We start from the raw sequence: 19,733 nt of genomic DNA on the forward strand, positions 1-19,733 counted from the left end.
CGCCTGTCAGAAGGTTTTATCCTCTGTATCACTCTCCATCTGTACAGGATCTGGCAAAGAAGCCTGAAGCTCAAATCTAAATGGATATGAAAAAATATTAGACTGGGAGATATTGGCATGCTAAAAATGATACTCAGGGAGTTAAGGTAACGGTCAAAGTGTCTGAGGAAGGATTGATTTGGTGATGCACAAGTCAAAAGAAGTGTAGACATCCGGTTGAAAAAGTTTTTTGGATATCAAGTTAATGTACAACTGTTGTTCCAGTTTAAATTGCCACATTTCAACATGAAATTAAGTTCTGCTTCGCAATTAAATTAAAATTCAACCAAATTGCCTCAGTTATCTTAGATGTCTAGATGTAATTTGACCCATTAGATGTTAAATTGCCAGATCAATGCTTATTGAGATACTATGTACAAAGCTACCCTGGCAACAGTCATTTCACCCTGTTGGTTACCAGTTTTTTTTTTTTTTTTATATGGCAGGACAAATAGAATAAATCCACAGTGGATTTAAGTTTTTGAAAGTGAGATTTCTTTTATCTAAATTCAGTTTCTCTTTGGATCAGAGATAACTGTGTACAAATTTTCACAGCTAGGTGACATCTTGTGGTGTCTCACACTCTTTTAAGGTGTTGTTGTTAAATCAAATTTATTAGAGTTAAACATACTGTAGCTCTTGTGTGACGCTCTTGATTAGATAAGGCTGCCGAGGTGGGTGCAGGCTTCTGATTACAGAGGAAACTGGCCTCAGCTGCCTATCTTTTTAGCCATTTGATTTTCAAACAGAGAGCTGTAGGCCTATTTATTGTATATTTCCACCCGGATGATGGATTAAATTTTACAACAGATGTTTCTCATTCATGTCATGTGAGACAGCAAGTGCAAACAGAGAGCACCAAAGAGAAGAAGACACGGAAAACCTCAGGGTGCAGTGCAGACTATAAGAACAGCAACCAGCATTTTTAGCCCTTTGCTAGTAAATACAGAATGAGAGAGAACTGTCAAAGCGGACTAGAAAAACTGAGACAATCCTATCACGCGCTCCCAGCTTGAGTGAGAACTGGCCACCCATGCTGAGGGATGCTCAGCCTGAGATTTGTGGAGAGAATAAAAACTCCCATGCTAATGTTAAGAGTAAAATGAAGAGGGCTCAGTCTGTGGAAAGGATAGGATTGCTTTCTGAATGGATAATGTACATCCAGCTGTCCCTCCCCAATTAGACCCAGACAAACCAATTTCAAACGGTGAAACAAACATCTGGCATCTTTTATTCCTAAACATTATTAAAAATTAGTCATCTAATTTTTTTTGTCGTTGTTGTCATTGTGTTCAATTCTCAATGCAAACAGCCATTAAGTCGTTAATTCTGGTACAAGTATATAGATACTAGGCATTTATGCAATTAGCTGTTTGATGTGCCCAGCCAAATGGAACTGGAAAGAAAACTAATTAACATGCATTTCATATTCAGTCTCCTCCTTGGGTCTTGTCAAGCAGAACTTCACATCTTTTACCTGCGAGGCAACTTGAAAATCATGTTTTCGTGATCTTATTTTGCACCTTTTTTTTTTCTTTTGGCATCTGCCTCCTCACTTTCCCTTGTGATTTTCCAACAGTCAATTAAACAGGTTTTCATGATTAGGGAAAAGAATGGGGAAAAGCAACACGCATACCAAGTTGGGGCCGATAGTGTAATAAGAAAAATGGAAATAATTGAACACACTTAACACAAATTTAATTTGTGCAATTCCCTCGGCTCGGCTGGGGAGGAGCGTGTGTGTGCCCTCTACATGTATTCAGGCTTTTGTGCATCAGTGTGACAGTGGGGAAGCGTTAATTAACTCTTCTCCCACGCTGAGCTACCCCCCACCTATCTCTTTAAACACACACACAAAAACTCAGATGCATGAATCCCACAACAGTGCGGCGTGGGCCCGCCAGCAAAAGTCCTGCATCCATCTCTCTGCCTTGGTGTCTCTGCAGGGTGAATCTGGCCATACACACACACACGTGCACATGTTCACACCCCACTCATCAGGACACCTCCTTCTATTATTAATGTGTTTATTTCTTTCTAATGCGTGTATCTGCACTGCGTCACCCATGCTCAGAGGGGTGTTTGTTTTTTTGCGGGGACCTCCCATTTGCACCACTGTCAGGAGGAGGGGAGGGACAGATAAGACAGTGTTTGTGGCAAATGGAACAGTAAATCTGCAAAGCTGCACTGACACAAACACCTCTTCCAAGGTGTGTGGAAATGTGTGATGCTACCTTCTAAACCGTGAGGTCACCTTTACAGCTGCAGGCCCCCAAACGCAGATGGTCCCACACGTGCTAAACATGATGTTTTCTGACTCATGACCTGATTTTCACCCCTCAGAGCATCATGCTTCGCTGGCAGCCCCCTCCCCTTAACGCCCAGAATGGGGAGATCACGGGCTACAAGATCCGATACCGGAAAGTATCCCGGAGGAGTGAGGCAGCCGAGACCACCGGAGGCACACAGCTTAGCAAGCTCATTGATGGTAATGGACAGTGATCTAGCAGTTGCAACTTTAATAGCCAATGTCAGAATAAATCTTCACCTGCCATATCATCAGTTAAAGACGTTCACTATATTCCATGACTAAATTTGTATTTAGATTTTTTGCTAAACTCAAATCAAAATCTCATCAGTTAGCTTTGTTGTCTTCCACTGAAGTTTCTCAGAAAGACTTTCCAGTGATCTCCTGCTAGATCTACCTCTGTCTTTCATTTTGATATGATTGTAGAACATGATTTTAAAATGGCAGATCCAGAAAGAAAACTCTTCACTTTTTGTTGCGAAGGAACAAGAAATAATTCCCCTTAGATCCTTTAGATTCATCTCGATTAATCTACATGAAAACTTTTATGCAATCAGTCTCTGTTTTATCTCCTGCTGGATTTATCTTTGATACTTTCAGATATGTCTGACATGCTGCAATATTTAAAATCTCGATCTGAGTTATTTTTTTGAGTCGAATCTAACTGTAGGTCTGTTGATTCAGTCAAAATCGGATTTTCGTCTAAGTACTCTGAGGTGGAGTTACATGCCTTACTGTACCCTAACATTACCCGCTGCTACCACCAGAATATGCACCGAATCACCAGAGACACACAGCAATGGTGATTAATATTAGATGTTGTCTCAGCAACTTTCAAGTGGCCCGGCCTCACGCTGTGTGCCGCATCAAAGAGAATATACACTTAAAAGTTGATTCTTGAGCACATTCTGGGGGGTGAAACAGTGGGATGTTTGTTGGTTCAGAAGCATTTAGAAGGAGATGTTGTAGCCTTGGAGGCACGGATGGTTAGGCAGGCTTCAGAAGCTACCCCCAAGGGTGGCCCAGAATAGTGGATACAGAGAGAAAAGACTACAGGATTAGCATGCAGCGTGCAAATGGGACAATATGACGATGATGAAAAATTTTACAGCAAATTAATACAGCAACACATCATTTGTCAGCAGGCGTTCCCCCTTTTTTCTGAATACCAAAGCTGGCACCCAGCAGAGAGACGGCTCTTTCTGAAGGAGCCATAGCTTTAAAATATGAACGAATCCATACTCCAAAAGTTTTTTTTCCTGCTCTTTTTAGCCCTTTGGTGTTACACTTCTTGTGCTAACTACTATTGCACAACTCTTCTTAATGGCAAATAAATTTTTACTGAAGGTGAAAAATAAATCTCTCTTCCATGATATCGAGTGGAAAAGAAAGTTAATTGCACCACAGAAACCTTCACTTGATCCTTCCCAAGGCAGACTTATAGATTTTCTCCTTAAATTGTGCAGAGAGGTATCGGGCATCTATTTAAAATATTTGTGCTTTCAAAATATTTATTGTGTCTGCGACTCGAAACCCCAATTGACCAGCCAAGTGTAGAGCACCAGTAAATTGTAAAATCAAATCAGGCCTGGGAAAGAGTGTGAGGTTACAATGAAAGAGTTTTTATTGCTGCTTGAGATTCATTACAGCCACAGCTCTGTCTCTGACCTGCTTTTGTGTTGCCTGTCCAGGTCTGGAGCGTGGAACAGAGTACTCTTTCCGGGTGTCGGCCATAACGGTGAACGGCACGGGACCGGCCACTGACTGGACCGCGGCGGAGACATTCGAGAGCGACCTCGATGGTAAAAACACCTACTCTACTAAGATTATACAGAATAAACCAGAACCATTCAGCTGGTTTTGAGATTCTGTTTCCGGTGTTTTTAATTGCAATATGAACAATTAGTCTTTTTCCTGAATTTCCCTCACCAGAATCACGTGTACCAGACCAGCCCAGTTCTCTCCACGTCCGGCCACTGATCAACAGCATCGTGGTGAGCTGGACGCCGCCAGAGAACCAGGACATTGTGGTGCGCGGTTACACCATCAGCTATGGCATCGGCAGTCCCCATGCTCAGACCATCAAAGTGGACTACAAGCAGCGTTACTACACTATTGAGAACCTTGGTAAGAACAAATCTCTGTTGTTAATTTATTTTGTTTCGCTCTGCTTGGATGGCTTCGGTTCTGTTTTTACTGAAATATTGATTTTTTTTGTGTCTTTTCATCACCTACATAATTACATTGGAGGATCTGAGGTGATCTGTCAAATACCACTAGTCAGATATCAATATGGCCTGTGGGACTCATGCATCTTGTCTGCATTTAAAAGTTTACAGTAGTTGTCTTACTAAAAAATATAAATGTGATTTGTCTTGGCACTTTATACACTCGTCTAATCAAACTATTATACAACTCTAAAACATTTTAATTACTTCTGATCAAACATATGCACACATACAAACACTATGAAGTGATTTATCTATACATCATAGTGAGTATTTAGAGAGTTAATGAAATCTTCTCCACCACGAGCCTGAGCCTCTAATTACCACAGATTGGCCTAATGGGGGTCACAGTAAGGTCATAATATTTCAGTGAAACAAATTTGTTTTGGTGATTTTTGCACTTGCTGTCATCAGACCAAAGTTAACATCAGCAGAAAGTTTTACTTCACTAAAAATCCTCTGCATCCTCTACATCCCTTGAGAAACTGACACAAATTGTGTTCGGTATTAACATCATTAGGTTGGAGGAGGCAGATGAAACCGTTTCTTAATGTAACTCAAGAAAGCAGCTTATTTCACTAATAAGCAGCGGTGAAAAGCAAGGCACACGAACACAGTCTTTCTTCTGTGGGAAAATACATTTTGTCCTTCTGTGTCCATTACATAGGTCGTACTCTGTCGTTGGTTTTTATTAAGGCTGTTAATCGCCATCAATAATGCACCAGAAATCAAAGCCTCAGGAAGGGGTCTGGAAGTGGATTACGAGTTGAAAAAAGATGATCTTAGGAAATGGAGAGATTTGGTGGAAGAATTGTTGCAAAAATATCTGTATATGCATAATTGAAGCCTTCATTACAATCACAGTAGGAGAGATGATTGTATTCAAATACTCACTCTGGTTAATATTACAATTATGAGTCGAGAGTCTCGAGAGTTTTTGGCTTGATTAGATGGCTGCATCAATTTATCGTGCTCTTCCAATCTCTTTAACTGCTCCCTGTCTTTACCTCTCTCTGCCTCTTTATCTCACAGACCCCAGCTCGTACTACGTGATCACACTGAAGGCCTTCAATAATGTGGGTGAGGGGATTCCAGTATATGAGAGCGCCATCACCAGACCACAGTCAGGTACGGGATATGAAAACTCTAAATCTACACAGAAATCTGTTCCCTGCTTACCTGGAAATCTAGTGTCTCTCTTACATTTAGAAACACTGCAAAGGAAGAATTCACTAGTTTCATTTATATTGTCCATTTATGGAAAGAACTTAAATCCCATTAATTCATGCACAGCAGAAAATACATGCAGTATTATTGGATATGCAATACTCACATTGTATAGTTGTTTTCAGTCAGCTAGAAAGAGACTTAGACTTACATTTTTCTCTGCTCGCTCTAACCTGAGATCATTATCAGGCAGACTGTGTCTGGACTTCAAATTACAAAAGGGATAATGTCTCACTGCTCTTATTTACTTTTTCTTCGAGCCTCTTTTTAAATTTTGCCTGAGATTTCCAGTTATTCCGATACTAGATTAGGAGGACAACCTCCTCGTATGTTAATGGAACAGATATCCTAAATAGAAAGTATGGCCAGACATATTATGGCAGAATATACTGGATGCAGAAGGGTGGTGCTATATCCAATGCTATATTTAGGCCAGATGCAGTATCGCAGATTCAATAGAGGAAAAGCAGAGAGAATCTTTATGCTAGATCATAGCTGCTGAACTTTATTAGATGGAACAAGCAGCATTTAAATCCTCCAGGTTCTTCATCAGGCAAAGGAATATTTTTTGTACCTCGAAGCAGAGTCCAATGGACATATAAGACACATTATGAGACCATGGTCCATAAAAGACAAAAAAAGAAGGCACAGCACTTACATAGTAATAGAAGCAATTTAGTGACATGGATTCGTCTTCTGTCTGATGATCCCAGTTCAGTCATTTGTACACAGTTGTTGTCCATTGAGGTCCAAATTATATTTGTACTTGATTTTTTTAATATCAGTATTGGCCTCAAAAAATTTGTTTTAGTCAGGCTCTGGGATACGGATATCTTTGCCATCTCTGTGCAATAGAATAAAACAGCTGTGCTGCATTTGTCAAGAGAATATGGACAATCCAGCTTGGCTGCCACCCACACAATCCATATTTCTTTAAGCCTCAGATCACAAGCCTGCTAACAATTAGACGTAGAACTTAAGTCCCAATCCAGCAAGCTTGACAAATGATCTTAAGTCGTGAAACACTGCCAGTTAGACGGCATGTTCACACAGTTTATCACACAGTTTATGTGACAGTGTCAGAAGACAACCAGCCCATGCTCCCCGGGGTGTCCCAGAATGTGGGCTGCACCTACCTCCGTTCCCATCCAGCCTCCCGCCTCCCCACTCAGCCTTGATCACTCCGGTTTCTCTCTGCTGCAGCACTATTGCACCGTCAAGCTAGAGAGGGGTGGGATGCTGGATGACATGAATCACGTCAACATGCTTCGAGGGGGGGTGGCAGTCTAAGTGCACGCACGCGCCCGTGCACTGTCATACTGTACCCATTTCTCTGTGAAGCTCTCTCTCCCTCACATCCTCACACACACACACACAAATGCTGCACACACGCAGACCCCCTGTGGTGGCTTTGGCAACCATTCGTCAGATCCAAACGTTTCCTCTCAAAGCAGAACCAAAACCCACCACCATCGTCTGCTGCTGAGTCCTCGGGGGCGTGTTCCTTTCCTGCCAGTTTGTTCAAGTCTGGATTTAAAAGACAAGCTGACCTACATAGTACTTTTACTTTTGAAAAAAAAAACTGAGGGAAAACTTGGTGAACTTAGGTTGAGAGAGTGCTAGGTTGAATGTGCTAAAGGAGTATGATGTCTTAACTGAAAAATGAGGAAATGAAGGATTTTACCCAAGTAAAGTCAGCCTCTTTGCTGCCGTGTTTTCTTCTTGTAAATACTGGAGACGGTGTTCTTCCAAGCTGGGGAAAGAAATGCAGCTTGTATGCCACTCCAAAAACCTCAGTGCCTCTCCACAACCACACAAATGCTTGGATCTCCATCATGCACATAAACACACACACACACACACACTCTGACTCAGTCTTGGGAATATAATGAGGGCAGCTCTGCACAAAGAGGTGTCAAATGGAGCGAGGCGGAGAGGAGAGAAGAGGACCAACAAGTGGTCGAGGAGGAGTGTCATCGCGGGTGACTGACCAAAGCTTTTTATTCCATCACATCTAAACTGAGGACAGAATCAGGAGCAGTGAAACCGGCAGCCATGAGGCCATCATGAAGTGTTTATCCTTCAGTATGCTGCCCAGAAGCTGTTTGCTGGAGCCCCTGTTCCCCTTTCATAGACACACACACACACTCATATACTCAGTGGGCTTTATGAGGTGTAATCGGCAGACACCTTACACACAAATACACTCAAGTGTTCTTAGTGCAAGCACATACACATTCATCCCCTCTTATGAAAAGAGATAATTAAGCAACAGGTTGGCATTCCACAACATATTAAATAGCATTTATCATATTCAAGTGCTGGACTGAGCTTTGTATGGGGCCCTTAAAGGTGAATACCAGTAATTGAATTCAGTACAGCAATTCAGTACTCGCTGAATAAATGGATATGGTTATGTACACATGCAGTGAGATGATAGAAATTTGACAACCATCAGAGATTATTATTCTGTTTATGCTGAGGTAGCTTTCCCTTTACTGTCTCTTTGAGGGGTTTTTTTTTGTAGCATTGCAAGAAATGTCACAAAACAGTAATGTTTATAAACAGACATTTTCATGAGATTATTTTACCTATTTTTTCTAGAAAATATTCTATAATATATTCTATATTCTAATAATAAATACCACATACCAACATATAAGGTTTTAACTGTATTGAGGTTTGATATGACTGCGATCAGGGTGCGAGAGCTTAACACTATATGTGTCTTAATGTGAGCCTGTCTTATTTATTTATTGGTTCATTTAACAGGGACAGTTCACATTATTAAAAAGAAAGTGAGTTAGGCAAAAGGCTAATGTTGTTTTCCTCAGATGTTACATAGTCAACCTAAATAAGAATAAAGATTAATGCTAGTAATGATAACATACAAGACGCCATTATGCTACACTGTGTGGTCCTAATTAGAACATGCAGCATAGCAGCACACAGTGCACAACATCCAAAGCAAACTGGATTATTAGTTTTACATCTCTGTTAAAGGATTTTAATGATCATACTGTTGTAGGATTAATTTACATTAATCATTATCTGGTGCTTCTTCAAATAGTCAATCTGTGAAAAGTGGGAAAGACCAAGCTCTACCTCGGAACCTCGGAACAGAAGCAGGACTCTGCACACACGCATCCAACCTCAATTTGTCTGTGACCCTTTTCTCTTCTCTGGCTGCAGGCTATGAGACTTAAAGCCTCAATATTCTTTCTACAGTTTTCAAGGACATGATGCGCCTTGTCAGTGTTACCCTGCGTAGAGGAGAATTGTTCCACTGCATTCAGTGTCCTTCTCTTTATCCACTTTGCATTAAAATGTTGTGAAAAGGTCTGTGATGTAAACATTTCAGTGTCGCCACTGTGTGAAAAGATTGGGGTCAGTGTTTTAGGAGGATTGTAGGATTGTGGATATCTGCTTTCACTCTAGTTCTCCCATCTTTTCTTATGAATAGAGTATCTCCTCCTCTCTCTCTCTCTTTTCGTAGTGCTACATTAGCTATTGATAGAACTCCACATACTGTACAGTAGCTTCTATGTAGCAACCAAGTCTGTAGACTCATCTTATTGTAGAGGTCAGTGTCTGTTTTTCTAATAGAATATTCTCTCTCTTTCTCTTCACCCTTCCCACTCCCATCCTTGTCGCACACCCGTTATCTTTTTCCCTCATTGTTGTCCTTCATTTTAACTCATTAACCTTATTTTCTCCCTTTCCTCCCTCCCTGCATCCTGTTTTGACTTCACTGTCTGATCCACCACCGCCACGCTTCTCTTTATGTTTTAATTATGGTCATTTTAATTTGTGTGCATGCATGTGGGTTTACTGCCTGACGTGCAGACCCCATAGACCCCGATGTTGACCTGTACGAACTCTTCCATGCTCCATACACCCCAGTACCAGACCCCTCCCCCATGATGCCACCTGTGGGTGTTCAAGCCTCCGTGCTGAGCCACGACACCATCAAGGTGACCTGGGCTGACAACTCACTACCCAAGAACCAAAAGATCACAGATAACCGCTACTACACAGTGCGATGGAAGACCAACATCCCTGCCAACACTAAAGTGAAGGTAAGAGGTTCTTGTTTGACGCGTGTATTTGTTGAATTCTCGACTTTTTATCATGTTGTTCTCAGTTATCTGAGGATGACAACTAACATGTTTGCAACTGAGTGTAATTCAGTTAAGTGAATCTAAATCATTTCATTCTGATCAAGCTTTGGTACTGTTCCTTTGTTTAATACAGTACGATTTCTGTATATTTCAGTGCCGTGGGATTTTGTGCATGTTTTCAGGCCGACACTTACAGAGAGATGTATTGATGTGCTGAAAATAAGAAGCAATGTCATGTGCGGATGTATATTAAAATATTCCCACGGCAGCTTCCGACCACAGTGGCAGAATAATGCTGGTATTAATAACTAAACAATAATTTAATTTCATCCAAGTTAGTTAACCATTAGATCTCTCCAACACTATTTTAGGTTGAATTAGTGACAGATCACGGTTCAAGTCAGCAGTATTTATACGAACAAGTTCTCTTTCAGTCATTTAACAGGATATAAACAGACTTTGCATTTGTAGTTGGGTTGTCTGAGGGCACAGCTCAGAAATTGGATGAGTCAGCTCATCTCTGTCTATAACTGTAGGTTTATTGTTTTAATTAAACTATAAAGGCATCATTATACTGAATTATGCTAAAGCCTTTTGATGACTCTACAGTTGTATTTCCATTATCTGTTAAAGTTGTAATCTTTAAGATTTACATCCTGGTTAATTTGGCGACACCCATGGTTAATGGTGGTAATAGAGCTGTAGTAGTACAGCAGACTCATCAAGCAGCTGTTAGAAATACAACAGAGGAGCAGCTGGTGTATGTGTTTACTGTGCAGCCAAACAAAGTCATGTTGTTTTGAGCAGTCGCAACCAAAAAAAGTTTTGTTTTGTGGATACATTTTTGATGAGCAATTGCGGTCAGTGCAAATCACAGTGACGAACACATCACGCTTCCTGTGGCTGCCTCACAGTAAACGCCACTCCATGTTTTGCCAGTTGAACACTAGCAACAGTAGGAAATGTTACCTTTACACGGGTCTGATACGGCAATAGGAGAGTGAACAGTAAACAGTGAGGCTGATGTAAAAAAAAAACAATGGAAACAGTAACATAAGATTATGTGAATGCATCAGTTCCTGTGAACTGAATCGCTGAATGTAAATACATTGACTGAATTCTACAGAGAATATGCAGACCGTGATGGAGTTGGATTTCATGAAAACCTTGAGGAATATAGCTTTAATCAGTATTTAATATTTTTCATTAACTGATTAATTGTTTTCTTCAAATTGCTTGTTTTGTCTGACCGACAGGTGATTTATGTAAAAAAAATTCCAAGCAAACTCCTTAAATCAGAGAAAATGAAATAAGCTAATTTTTCATTGATTAATGAATTGGTGATAAAACTGATTAGTAGTCAATTAATTTCTGTTGAGCAGGTATTAAGTTGTAAACAAGCTCACTTCCTAGAGTTCATGGGCAGTGACATGATCAAGTGCAACACTGGAATATTACGTTAATTTACCTTGATCAGTGTCATACAGATGTGGAGGTGTGCGTGCGTGCGTGTGTGTGTGTTTTCGTGGTTGCATGTGCAAACCTGTGACTGAATAGAGCTCAGATAAAGGCAGTCTCCATTCAGCCAACTCAGACAACACGCACACAAACACACGCACAGATGACGATACACACTCAGCTCAATGTCAGTCGCTGGCCTTGACACACACACACACACACACACACACACACACACTTCTACCTGCCATTTTATGGCAGGTGTCTAAAGAGATGTATGATTCATTAATCGTTAATCATGGCAAAATGAAATGCAGGAATACAGGAAGGTTCTTCTGATGTTATTTAACAAATTCACAAACAGAAACAAAATCCACCACATCACGACTTGCATGGTTTACAGATCAGCCTGCTTCCATGAGTGGAGACTTAAACTGGTTTGATTCTCACACTGTGCCAGTAATTAAAGAACTCCACTGGCTCATTATGTTTCTGTCACATTCACGAAATCCAATATATTAACAAGTCTGTTAGAGAGGTCTTTTTTTTTAAACTGTGGAGTGTGGACATCTTATACATCTTATACATCTTGGTGTATATGTGCTAGCATAGCTGTCGTGACCAGTGTAACCAGTAGTAAAGCCTTCGCCTTAATGCTGCTCTTCTTCGTGTCCTCTCTTCTCTTAGCCAGGCAAGCTTGTACATTATTGAAGAGACAGCTGCTCTGGCAGCATGTTTTTAAAGAACACAGTGTTTTCTTTTCCCATCCTACTGCCCTCTGTTTGACAGCCCCACTGAAGAGCTGCGCTTTTCTCATAGCACACATTACAACATTATAGACTGGACCCGTTAGAGACTGGTGGACCTGGCTCACTGCTGCCACGACCCGCAGCAGCTAAATCTTTCTCCTTCTCCCAGTGGAGATCAATATACATAACTCAAGATTTTAAATTTGTAGACTTTAATTTAGAGGTTTTAATTTCCGTCAATTGTGAAGTGTACTCCTACTGTGTTGTATTTTGTGTAATCAGTGAGATGTCCATGTTGGTAATTTGTTTTACAGCTTACTTGTAATGGCCACACTTCTCTCTGTGTGGCTCTGTATTTCAGACCAGACATGATAAAGCACATCACAAAATGCAAATGGTTCTGGTTCCACTCAGTGGTCAGTGTGTGTAATGTATCCTAAACATGTATCTGCAAAACATTCAGTCTGGTAATTATATCTTCAGAGCTAAAACCATCAATTGATTGAGAGAAAAATAAATGGCAACAATCAATCGTAATAATGGGATAATCGTTTAAATTATTTTTCAGGAAAAAGTGTCACACCTGTTCTAGCTTCTCACCTACAAAGATTTGCTCCTTTTCTCTCTTATCTCAAAGTAAATTTAATATATTAAGGTTTTGGAGTGTTAGTCAGAGAAAACAAAAAAATCTGAAGACATTATGATTGGCATTCTTCACATTTTATAGACTAAAACAATCAGAAGACTAATCAATAATAAAAACAACTATTTGTGTGTTAAAAATGGTAAAATATTTCTCATTTTTCTCATAACAAAAAATCATTGTCCGTGAATTTGAGTTCTTGTTCATTGTTTGTTGTGTGTGTGTGCGTGTCTTCATATGTTTGCCTGTTTCTCCACAGATGGCCAACACCACCAGCCTGAATTACATGGTGACGGGTCTGAAGCCCAACACACTGTACGAGTTCTCCGTCATGGTGACCAAGGGCCGCCGCACCAGCACGTGGAGCATGACTGCACAGGGCACAACATTTGAGACCAGTAGGATCTCACACACACAAACACAAACCGACACACAAATAACTGTGCAGAAACACACTAAATGTACATAATCACAAGGACATAAACCAAAAGCACGTCCAGTGTAACGAGTCCCTCGCTGGCTGGGAGTAATATTTCGTTTTCTACAGCCCAAATTTCTTCACTATTGCTTCACTATTCCATTTCTCTTAATCCTGGGGTGGGGCACAATTTTTGCTTTGCACATTATCAGAGAGATGACAACAAATAATTACTGTCTCCCCTGAGTCAGCTGAATAAAAATTGCATAAATTGATTGTATCAGGGTTAAAATTACCCATAGCACTGTCACCATAGCAGTATCAAGTCCTTTTAAAAGCCATTGGCCATTCTGTAATGAAAATATACGGTGCTCTGCAAGTGCTGTGTTACCTAATGGATACTAAAACTATAAAGATGCTTCACAATAAATCTGACATTAAAAACAAAAACTAATTTTCTTTGAAACCACTTCTATGTGTGCATTATTAGATTGAGATTTAATGCACTTGGAGTGAAGCAGAAGTTTTTGTTGTTTTCATAAAAGCGAGGCGAACAGCCAGTTTTCATTTAAAGCCCAGCCAGAGGTTTGTTTCAAGTGTTCACACAGATGGTATCTACAAGGTCATAAAAACATACACACACGCACACATATATTTGTATAGAAATACTGATACTTGAAAGAAACAAACTATAGATCCCTTCTGAGTGCAGTGGGAACGCACAGACACACAGTTTACTGATATCTTTGTGTAAAAGTTAGCAGTGAGTCCACCATGTTGTTGAATTTAAAACTATACAAAATGTGTGCCACCTTGACCCTTTATCTGACCTCCTCATCAACACAACAAATGTCCCGTCTCAATCCCCTCTACAGTTCCCAGCTCTTCTCCGAAAGACGTGACTGTGGTGAGCAAAGAGAACAAACCTCGCACCATAATTGTGAACTGGCAGCCGCCCTCTGAGGCCAATGGAAAGATCACTGGTGAGTCTCAAATTCCGGACTGTAAAATTTTAAGATTTCTGGCTTGCTTTCTTTTTTTAATGTAGACCTGTTTGTGACAGCTCCCCACTAAACTCTGGCTAATGAAAATCACATTTAGGCAGAGCTGAACAAAATGATAACACATGTAAATCGTCCAAAGAAAATGTATTTTCCTTCCAGACTTTTTATGCTGTGGTGGTCACAGAGGAACCTCCATCTCCATTTTGCCCTGGAAGAATAAAGTCAAATAGCAGAGGAACATTGTGGTTGATCTTATTTTACACAGCATTAAATCCACTGAATTTTAAAGAATGTGTATCTCTTTTTCCCCCTTCCTTGTTGTAGGCTACATTATCTACTACAGTACAGATGTAAATGCTGAAGTCCACGATTGGGTTATTGAACCAGTGGTGGGCAACCGCCTGACTCACCAGATCCAGGAGCTGACTCTGGACACCACCTACTATTTCAAGATCCAGGCCCGAAACTCAAAGGGCATGGGCCCCATGTCTGAGGCCGTAAATTTCCGCACTCCAAAGAGTAAGTTTCCGTGATGGGCCTGAGCCCAAGATAGGAAATGGCGTCCTCCCTCCCGCCAGTTCATGTTAAAAGAAAGTATTAAAATATCTTATTTTATGTTTGATTTTGTATTTTTCATAAAGTTAGAAACTAGTTGGTGAAGAAAGTCAAACATCTAGCAGCTAGAGAGCCAAATATTTTTTGTAATAGTTCTCTGAAGCTCTCTGACAAGCTCAAAAAGGAGAATCGGTATTGGATTTTTTGGATTTTTCGGGAGCCATGTACACAACTTCAAACAACTGCTAATGATGCTCTCTGTCTGGTGGATGTGTAAATAAGCAGCCGTTAGCTAACACATTATACATCCCGTAACAGTCTCATTAGTCTCATATGTCAGGGCTTTGGGTTTGTTACTTCTGAAGTTATTCAGCCCTCAAGTGTCCAGACATCAGTCAATGATACTTAAAAATTTGACTTTCACTGGCACAACAAAGGTCCTCATATTGCACCAGTTATGATCTGGTGAAAGGTTTGCATAGTTCAAATCTTCCATGACACATGATGTTATTACATCAGGTCACAAATCAAAATCCCAAATTGATGATGTCTAACAATAAAAACGCTGCTCTCCAAGGATTTTTTTCCCTAAACTCTCAACAAATCATATGATGTGCCAGTCCAGACTTAAATACATTCTCTAATTAACACTCGAGGCAAATTCTCCTGATGAAGTTGCTGTGAGAAAATTTCTTGAGAGCTGAGGCAGCGATGTTTCCCAACCGTGTTTATTGGTTTGGGATGACCAAATTACTGCAAAGTCTAGTCAGCAAATTTGTGCCCACTTTTTAAAGTAAAAATAATAATAATAATAATAATAATACATCAAATTTGTATAGCGCTTTTCCGGGTGCTCAAAGACGCTGGACAATGGAAGCAAATAAAATAAACGCCATTTTAGGTTCAGTTTGGCGATGCTGTCTACACCTGATTTAGTTTTTCACCAAACATTTTGATTAGGCTGCATCCCTTTAAGGAAATCTTTACCCATGGGATGTTTAATAAAATATTTCAGGATTTTTGTTTAGATGCTTTGCTCTTAATATCAGCTTGGCTGTGTCTGAGGCACACTCTTGCTGTTTGGTTTTCTCACTATTTCTCATTCTTCTAGTTTTGCCCCTCTCTTCCTCCTCACAATCCCCATCTCTCGCTTTATTTCTGTCTCCCTCGCTGCTCTTTTCAGCTAACCTGTTTTTTGCTTTTTATTGTCTCTCCCTCCCTGCTGTCCTTTGGCCTGTTAAGCTGAGTCCTCTGACAAAATGGCTAATGACCAAGGTAAACTCCCCCTCCACACTTTATCTTTCACTGCTGGCTCTGCATCTCGTGTATCTCTCTCTCTCTAAAGATTTCCATCTTCTGGGCTGATGAAAACTCAGGCTGCATGACTGGCAAAATCAGTTTGTGTTTTATAGCAATTTTCAGATTATAATGTCTTTCGTGAAGGTTTGACAGAGGCATAAATGTGAGAGTAGAAGAGGCCATAAAAACACTTTCAGTGACAGTTTCAGTAGAACATATTTTTTCCTTTTTGAATCAGCCTCAAATCTTCCGCCGAAGCCGGGACCTCCAGGCAACCAACATCCGCACGACTCTGGAACTTCAGTTGGTAAGATTTTTCTTCACCAACCTCCATTAACTGTCCTGGTTAGCCATCATGCTATCAGTGGACTTTAAAAAAGATGGACTTGATGAAATTTAGATGAAATTTACAGCCCTTTTCTCTGCCAGTGCATTTTGAAATCTGCAGTTTGAACTGATTTTTGGTTCAATATTGTAGCATGGCATGTCCTCCTGTTAGTAACTCCCCAGTGTCTTTAAGGAGGTATTTGCACGTGTATCAAAACTAATCCAATCTTTCTCCTCTCGAGATAAATCAGGGGTGGGAAGCAACAGTGAAAATCACATCCTGGTCATAGTCATCATCATCTCAGTGGGAGCCTTCACCATCATCGTGGTGGTGGTGGGGGCCTTCCTGTGCACACGGCGCACCACGTCCCACCAAAAAAAGTAAGACGCTCAGTCATATCTCTGCCTTTATTGTCCACTTCTTGTTTCTCTCTCAAAAATATATCTTATGTTTTTACTAATCCACAGCTGAACTCCCTCTTATGTCTGTATTTTCCATGTACTGTAGCCATTTTGTCACTTTCTCTTTATAAATGAGGTCAGTCTTTCACCATTTCCTCTGTGTTCTCCTCTGCAGGAAGCGGGCCGCCTCAAAGTCCTCAAACGGCTCCCACAAATACAAGGGAAACTCCAAAGACCTGAAGCCACCTGACCTTTGGATTCACCATGAGAGGCTGGAACTCAAACCCATGGACAAGTCGCCAGAACCCAACCCAGTCATGACCGAAACTCCCATCCCCCGCACCTCTCAGGACATCACGCCAGCTGACAGTGGCCTGGACACCAACCCACACCTGCAGCAGAGGCGCAACTCCTACCGTGGTCAGCCTTGCCCAAGGGGGAAGACTTAATATTTGATGTTATGGGAAAGAGATCAAAGTGAATTGTCACCCTTGCTGCCAGAGCTCACATGCATTATAATGCGGAGCAAACTTCTTGAGTTTGGCTGTCAGACAGAAAACTACATTTTAAGAGCTTGACTGAGAAAACAGTTGGTTTTTTAGGCAGGAAATGTGCTAATACCCTCAGGTTTTCTCCCAGGAGCATGACTGGAGGAGTCCTGGAGAATTTTGGATGGTGTTTTTGTTTCACAAGTCAACACTTGTCTTTCTTGTTGTTTTTTTTCTGTGATTATCATGCAAAACATTTCATGCTTTTCATGCATAATGCCCATTACTTGACATGAGTGCAGTGTTGCAAGAACACACTGCCATTACTACAACTTTCTGCAAGTACAGTAAATCTGCTCAATACAATTAGATCACAGCAAAAACAATGCTGAGTATGAAACTGGCATTTAGAAAATGCAAAACCCAATGATATCAAATTGATTTAGGATCCTGAGGTCTACAGATGGATCATTCACAAAAAAAAAATAGTAGAGTGGCAGGTCTGTCTGATTGGCTGGTTTTCATCGTACCTTTTTAGGCCACGAATCAGAGGACAGCATGTCTACACTAGCAGGCCGACGAGGGATGAGGCCTAAAATGATGATGCCTTTTGACGCACAGCCGCCTCAGCGTAAGTGTGTGTGTGTGTGTGGGTGTGTGTGTATGTGTGAGTGAGAGCGAGAGAGAGTGAGAGAGAAGAAGAGTATGAGGGTCCACATGCTCTGATAAATGTGAGCTTGTCAGAGTTCCACAGACAGTGAGCAGTCAGTTTGGAAACTCTTCACATAAACAGAGATACTTTACCAAATTTCCAGATAAATCTTATGCTATTTTTGTGTCTAGTCAAGGGAACAAGTCCATTTCATGCTTCCCATAAAATGTTTGTTTTTACTGTTTGTTTTTCTGAATTTCTTCCTTCCTGAATTTGGTGACAGACGAATCCAAGTGTTTTTATTACAGAAACTGCATGTGTGTGTATCTCACCAGCAACACTTCCACATCCTTCATCATTATTACAGCCGGTTAAACATCTCATCCTGTTTGTGTGTGTGTGTGTGTGTGTGTGTGTATCCATGTCCATTTCCATTCACAGCTGTGATTAGTGCTCACCCCATCCATTCCCTTGATAACCATCACCACCATTATCACATGGGCAGCCTGGCGTCGCCGACACGAAGCTACCTCTACCACCAGGGCAGCGGGCACCAACGCCCGCACGCCTGCGCCACCCCCATCTCCCATCTAGACAGGGTGGACTCTACAGGTGAGACACTGCCACCTGCTGGACAGCGGAAGAACAGAGCAGGACAGGGAAGTCAGACCTGGTCATACTCATTCATTGACTCGTCCTTTGCTCATTCATCCACATGCAGCTGCCACCTTGTTACATTCATATTTTAGTTTTCCAGAGTGTTACTAACCCCTCTTCACTGACCTCCCTGCCTTCTGAAATTATTTTTTATGTTCTCCTCTACTCCTCTACTCTTCTTTTGATCAATGCTTGCATCATTTTGTAGTTAAGTATAAATAGAAGTTAATATATACTTGGGTTTTTTTTTTGAGTATTTACCACACTAAGTATGCAATTTTTAATTTAAATGTGTTAATTGATAGAAATGTGGGATGGAGAAAGTCATTGCATAAGATCTTCTCGCACTATACCTGTGTAAAGGCTTTATGAAGCTGGTTAGCAGTCCCTGACCTGTAAATGCAAAAACCCCTCTGCTCATTGTCCCCACCCCCTGTTTGCCCTCTCCAGAGTCAGTGAGAAACACCCCCAGTTCGGAACCTCTTCCTCCAGCCACCGCCTCCTCCCAGGCCTCTTGCCCCTCGGAGATCCTGGCCGACCCTGAGGGCAGCTACCACGGCTCCACCACCACAGAGGAGGAGCCCAGCTACTCCAGCAACCTGCCCCCACACCGCTCAGCCCACCCGCACGCCCACGCCCACCCACTCAAGAGCTTTGCTGTACCAGCAATCCCTGCCACCAGCCATCCATCATACGAGTCGCCTGCCCTGCCCAGCACTCCCCTGCTCGCTCAGACTGGTGAGGAGAAACACACTCACACATATGTCTGTGCAAGTTCTCGTTCATCCAGGTCATTGTATCCTAAGGGTTGATTGTTGTCAAAACACCCACCACAAGCTCCATTCGATATCTGTTCTGGAGCACGTTTTCTTCTCATGATGCAGGTATTTGTTGCCTTCACTGACTGTTGGTTTTTTGTGTGTTCAGGGCCTCCCACTCACCCCCACGTTGTAAAAACAGCCTCCATTGGAACACTAGGAAGGACACGAACACCAATGGCAGTCACCGTGCCCAACGCCCCTGATGTGCCAGAGACCAGCAAGATGCTGGAAGATGTAGACAGCGTGAGTACAGCACCCACCCACCCCCACACACACACACACACACACTCACTGGCTGCAGCAACACAGTCTGTTTTTGCCAGGACTAAGTTGTGAA

General features: G+C 41.4%; 1 protein-coding gene across 5 annotated transcripts in view; it reads left to right on the forward strand.

Moving 5' to 3' along the window:
- The window catches only part of neo1a (neogenin 1a), a 145,135-nt gene that overhangs the window by 122,489 nt on the left and 2,913 nt on the right, over positions 1-19,733 (forward strand). For 3 of the 5 annotated variants that reach the window (XM_041037635.1, XM_041037599.1, XM_041037625.1), the window contains exons 13-27: positions 2,383-2,527; positions 4,039-4,149; positions 4,280-4,474; positions 5,608-5,703; positions 9,649-9,881; positions 13,033-13,171; positions 14,067-14,174; positions 14,520-14,714; positions 16,288-16,356; positions 16,619-16,757; positions 16,954-17,198; positions 17,805-17,897; positions 18,360-18,530; positions 19,026-19,313; positions 19,503-19,639. In XM_041037635.1, coding sequence (XP_040893569.1) covers positions 2,383-2,527; positions 4,039-4,149; positions 4,280-4,474; positions 5,608-5,703; positions 9,649-9,881; positions 13,033-13,171; positions 14,067-14,174; positions 14,520-14,714; positions 16,288-16,356; positions 16,619-16,757; positions 16,954-17,198; positions 17,805-17,897; positions 18,360-18,530; positions 19,026-19,313; positions 19,503-19,639 — 2,364 coding nt within the window. The remainder of the gene's footprint in view (positions 1-2,382; positions 2,528-4,038; positions 4,150-4,279; positions 4,475-5,607; positions 5,704-9,648; positions 9,882-13,032; positions 13,172-14,066; positions 14,175-14,519; positions 14,715-16,287; positions 16,357-16,618; positions 16,758-16,953; positions 17,199-17,804; positions 17,898-18,359; positions 18,531-19,025; positions 19,314-19,502; positions 19,640-19,733) is intronic. The other 2 variants (XM_041037608.1, XM_041037616.1) reach the window with 2 other exon arrangements.

Source organism: Toxotes jaculatrix, chromosome 1, assembly GCF_017976425.1.
Source record: "Toxotes jaculatrix isolate fToxJac2 chromosome 1, fToxJac2.pri, whole genome shotgun sequence".
NCBI classification, from domain to species: Eukaryota; Metazoa; Chordata; class Actinopteri; family Toxotidae; genus Toxotes; species Toxotes jaculatrix.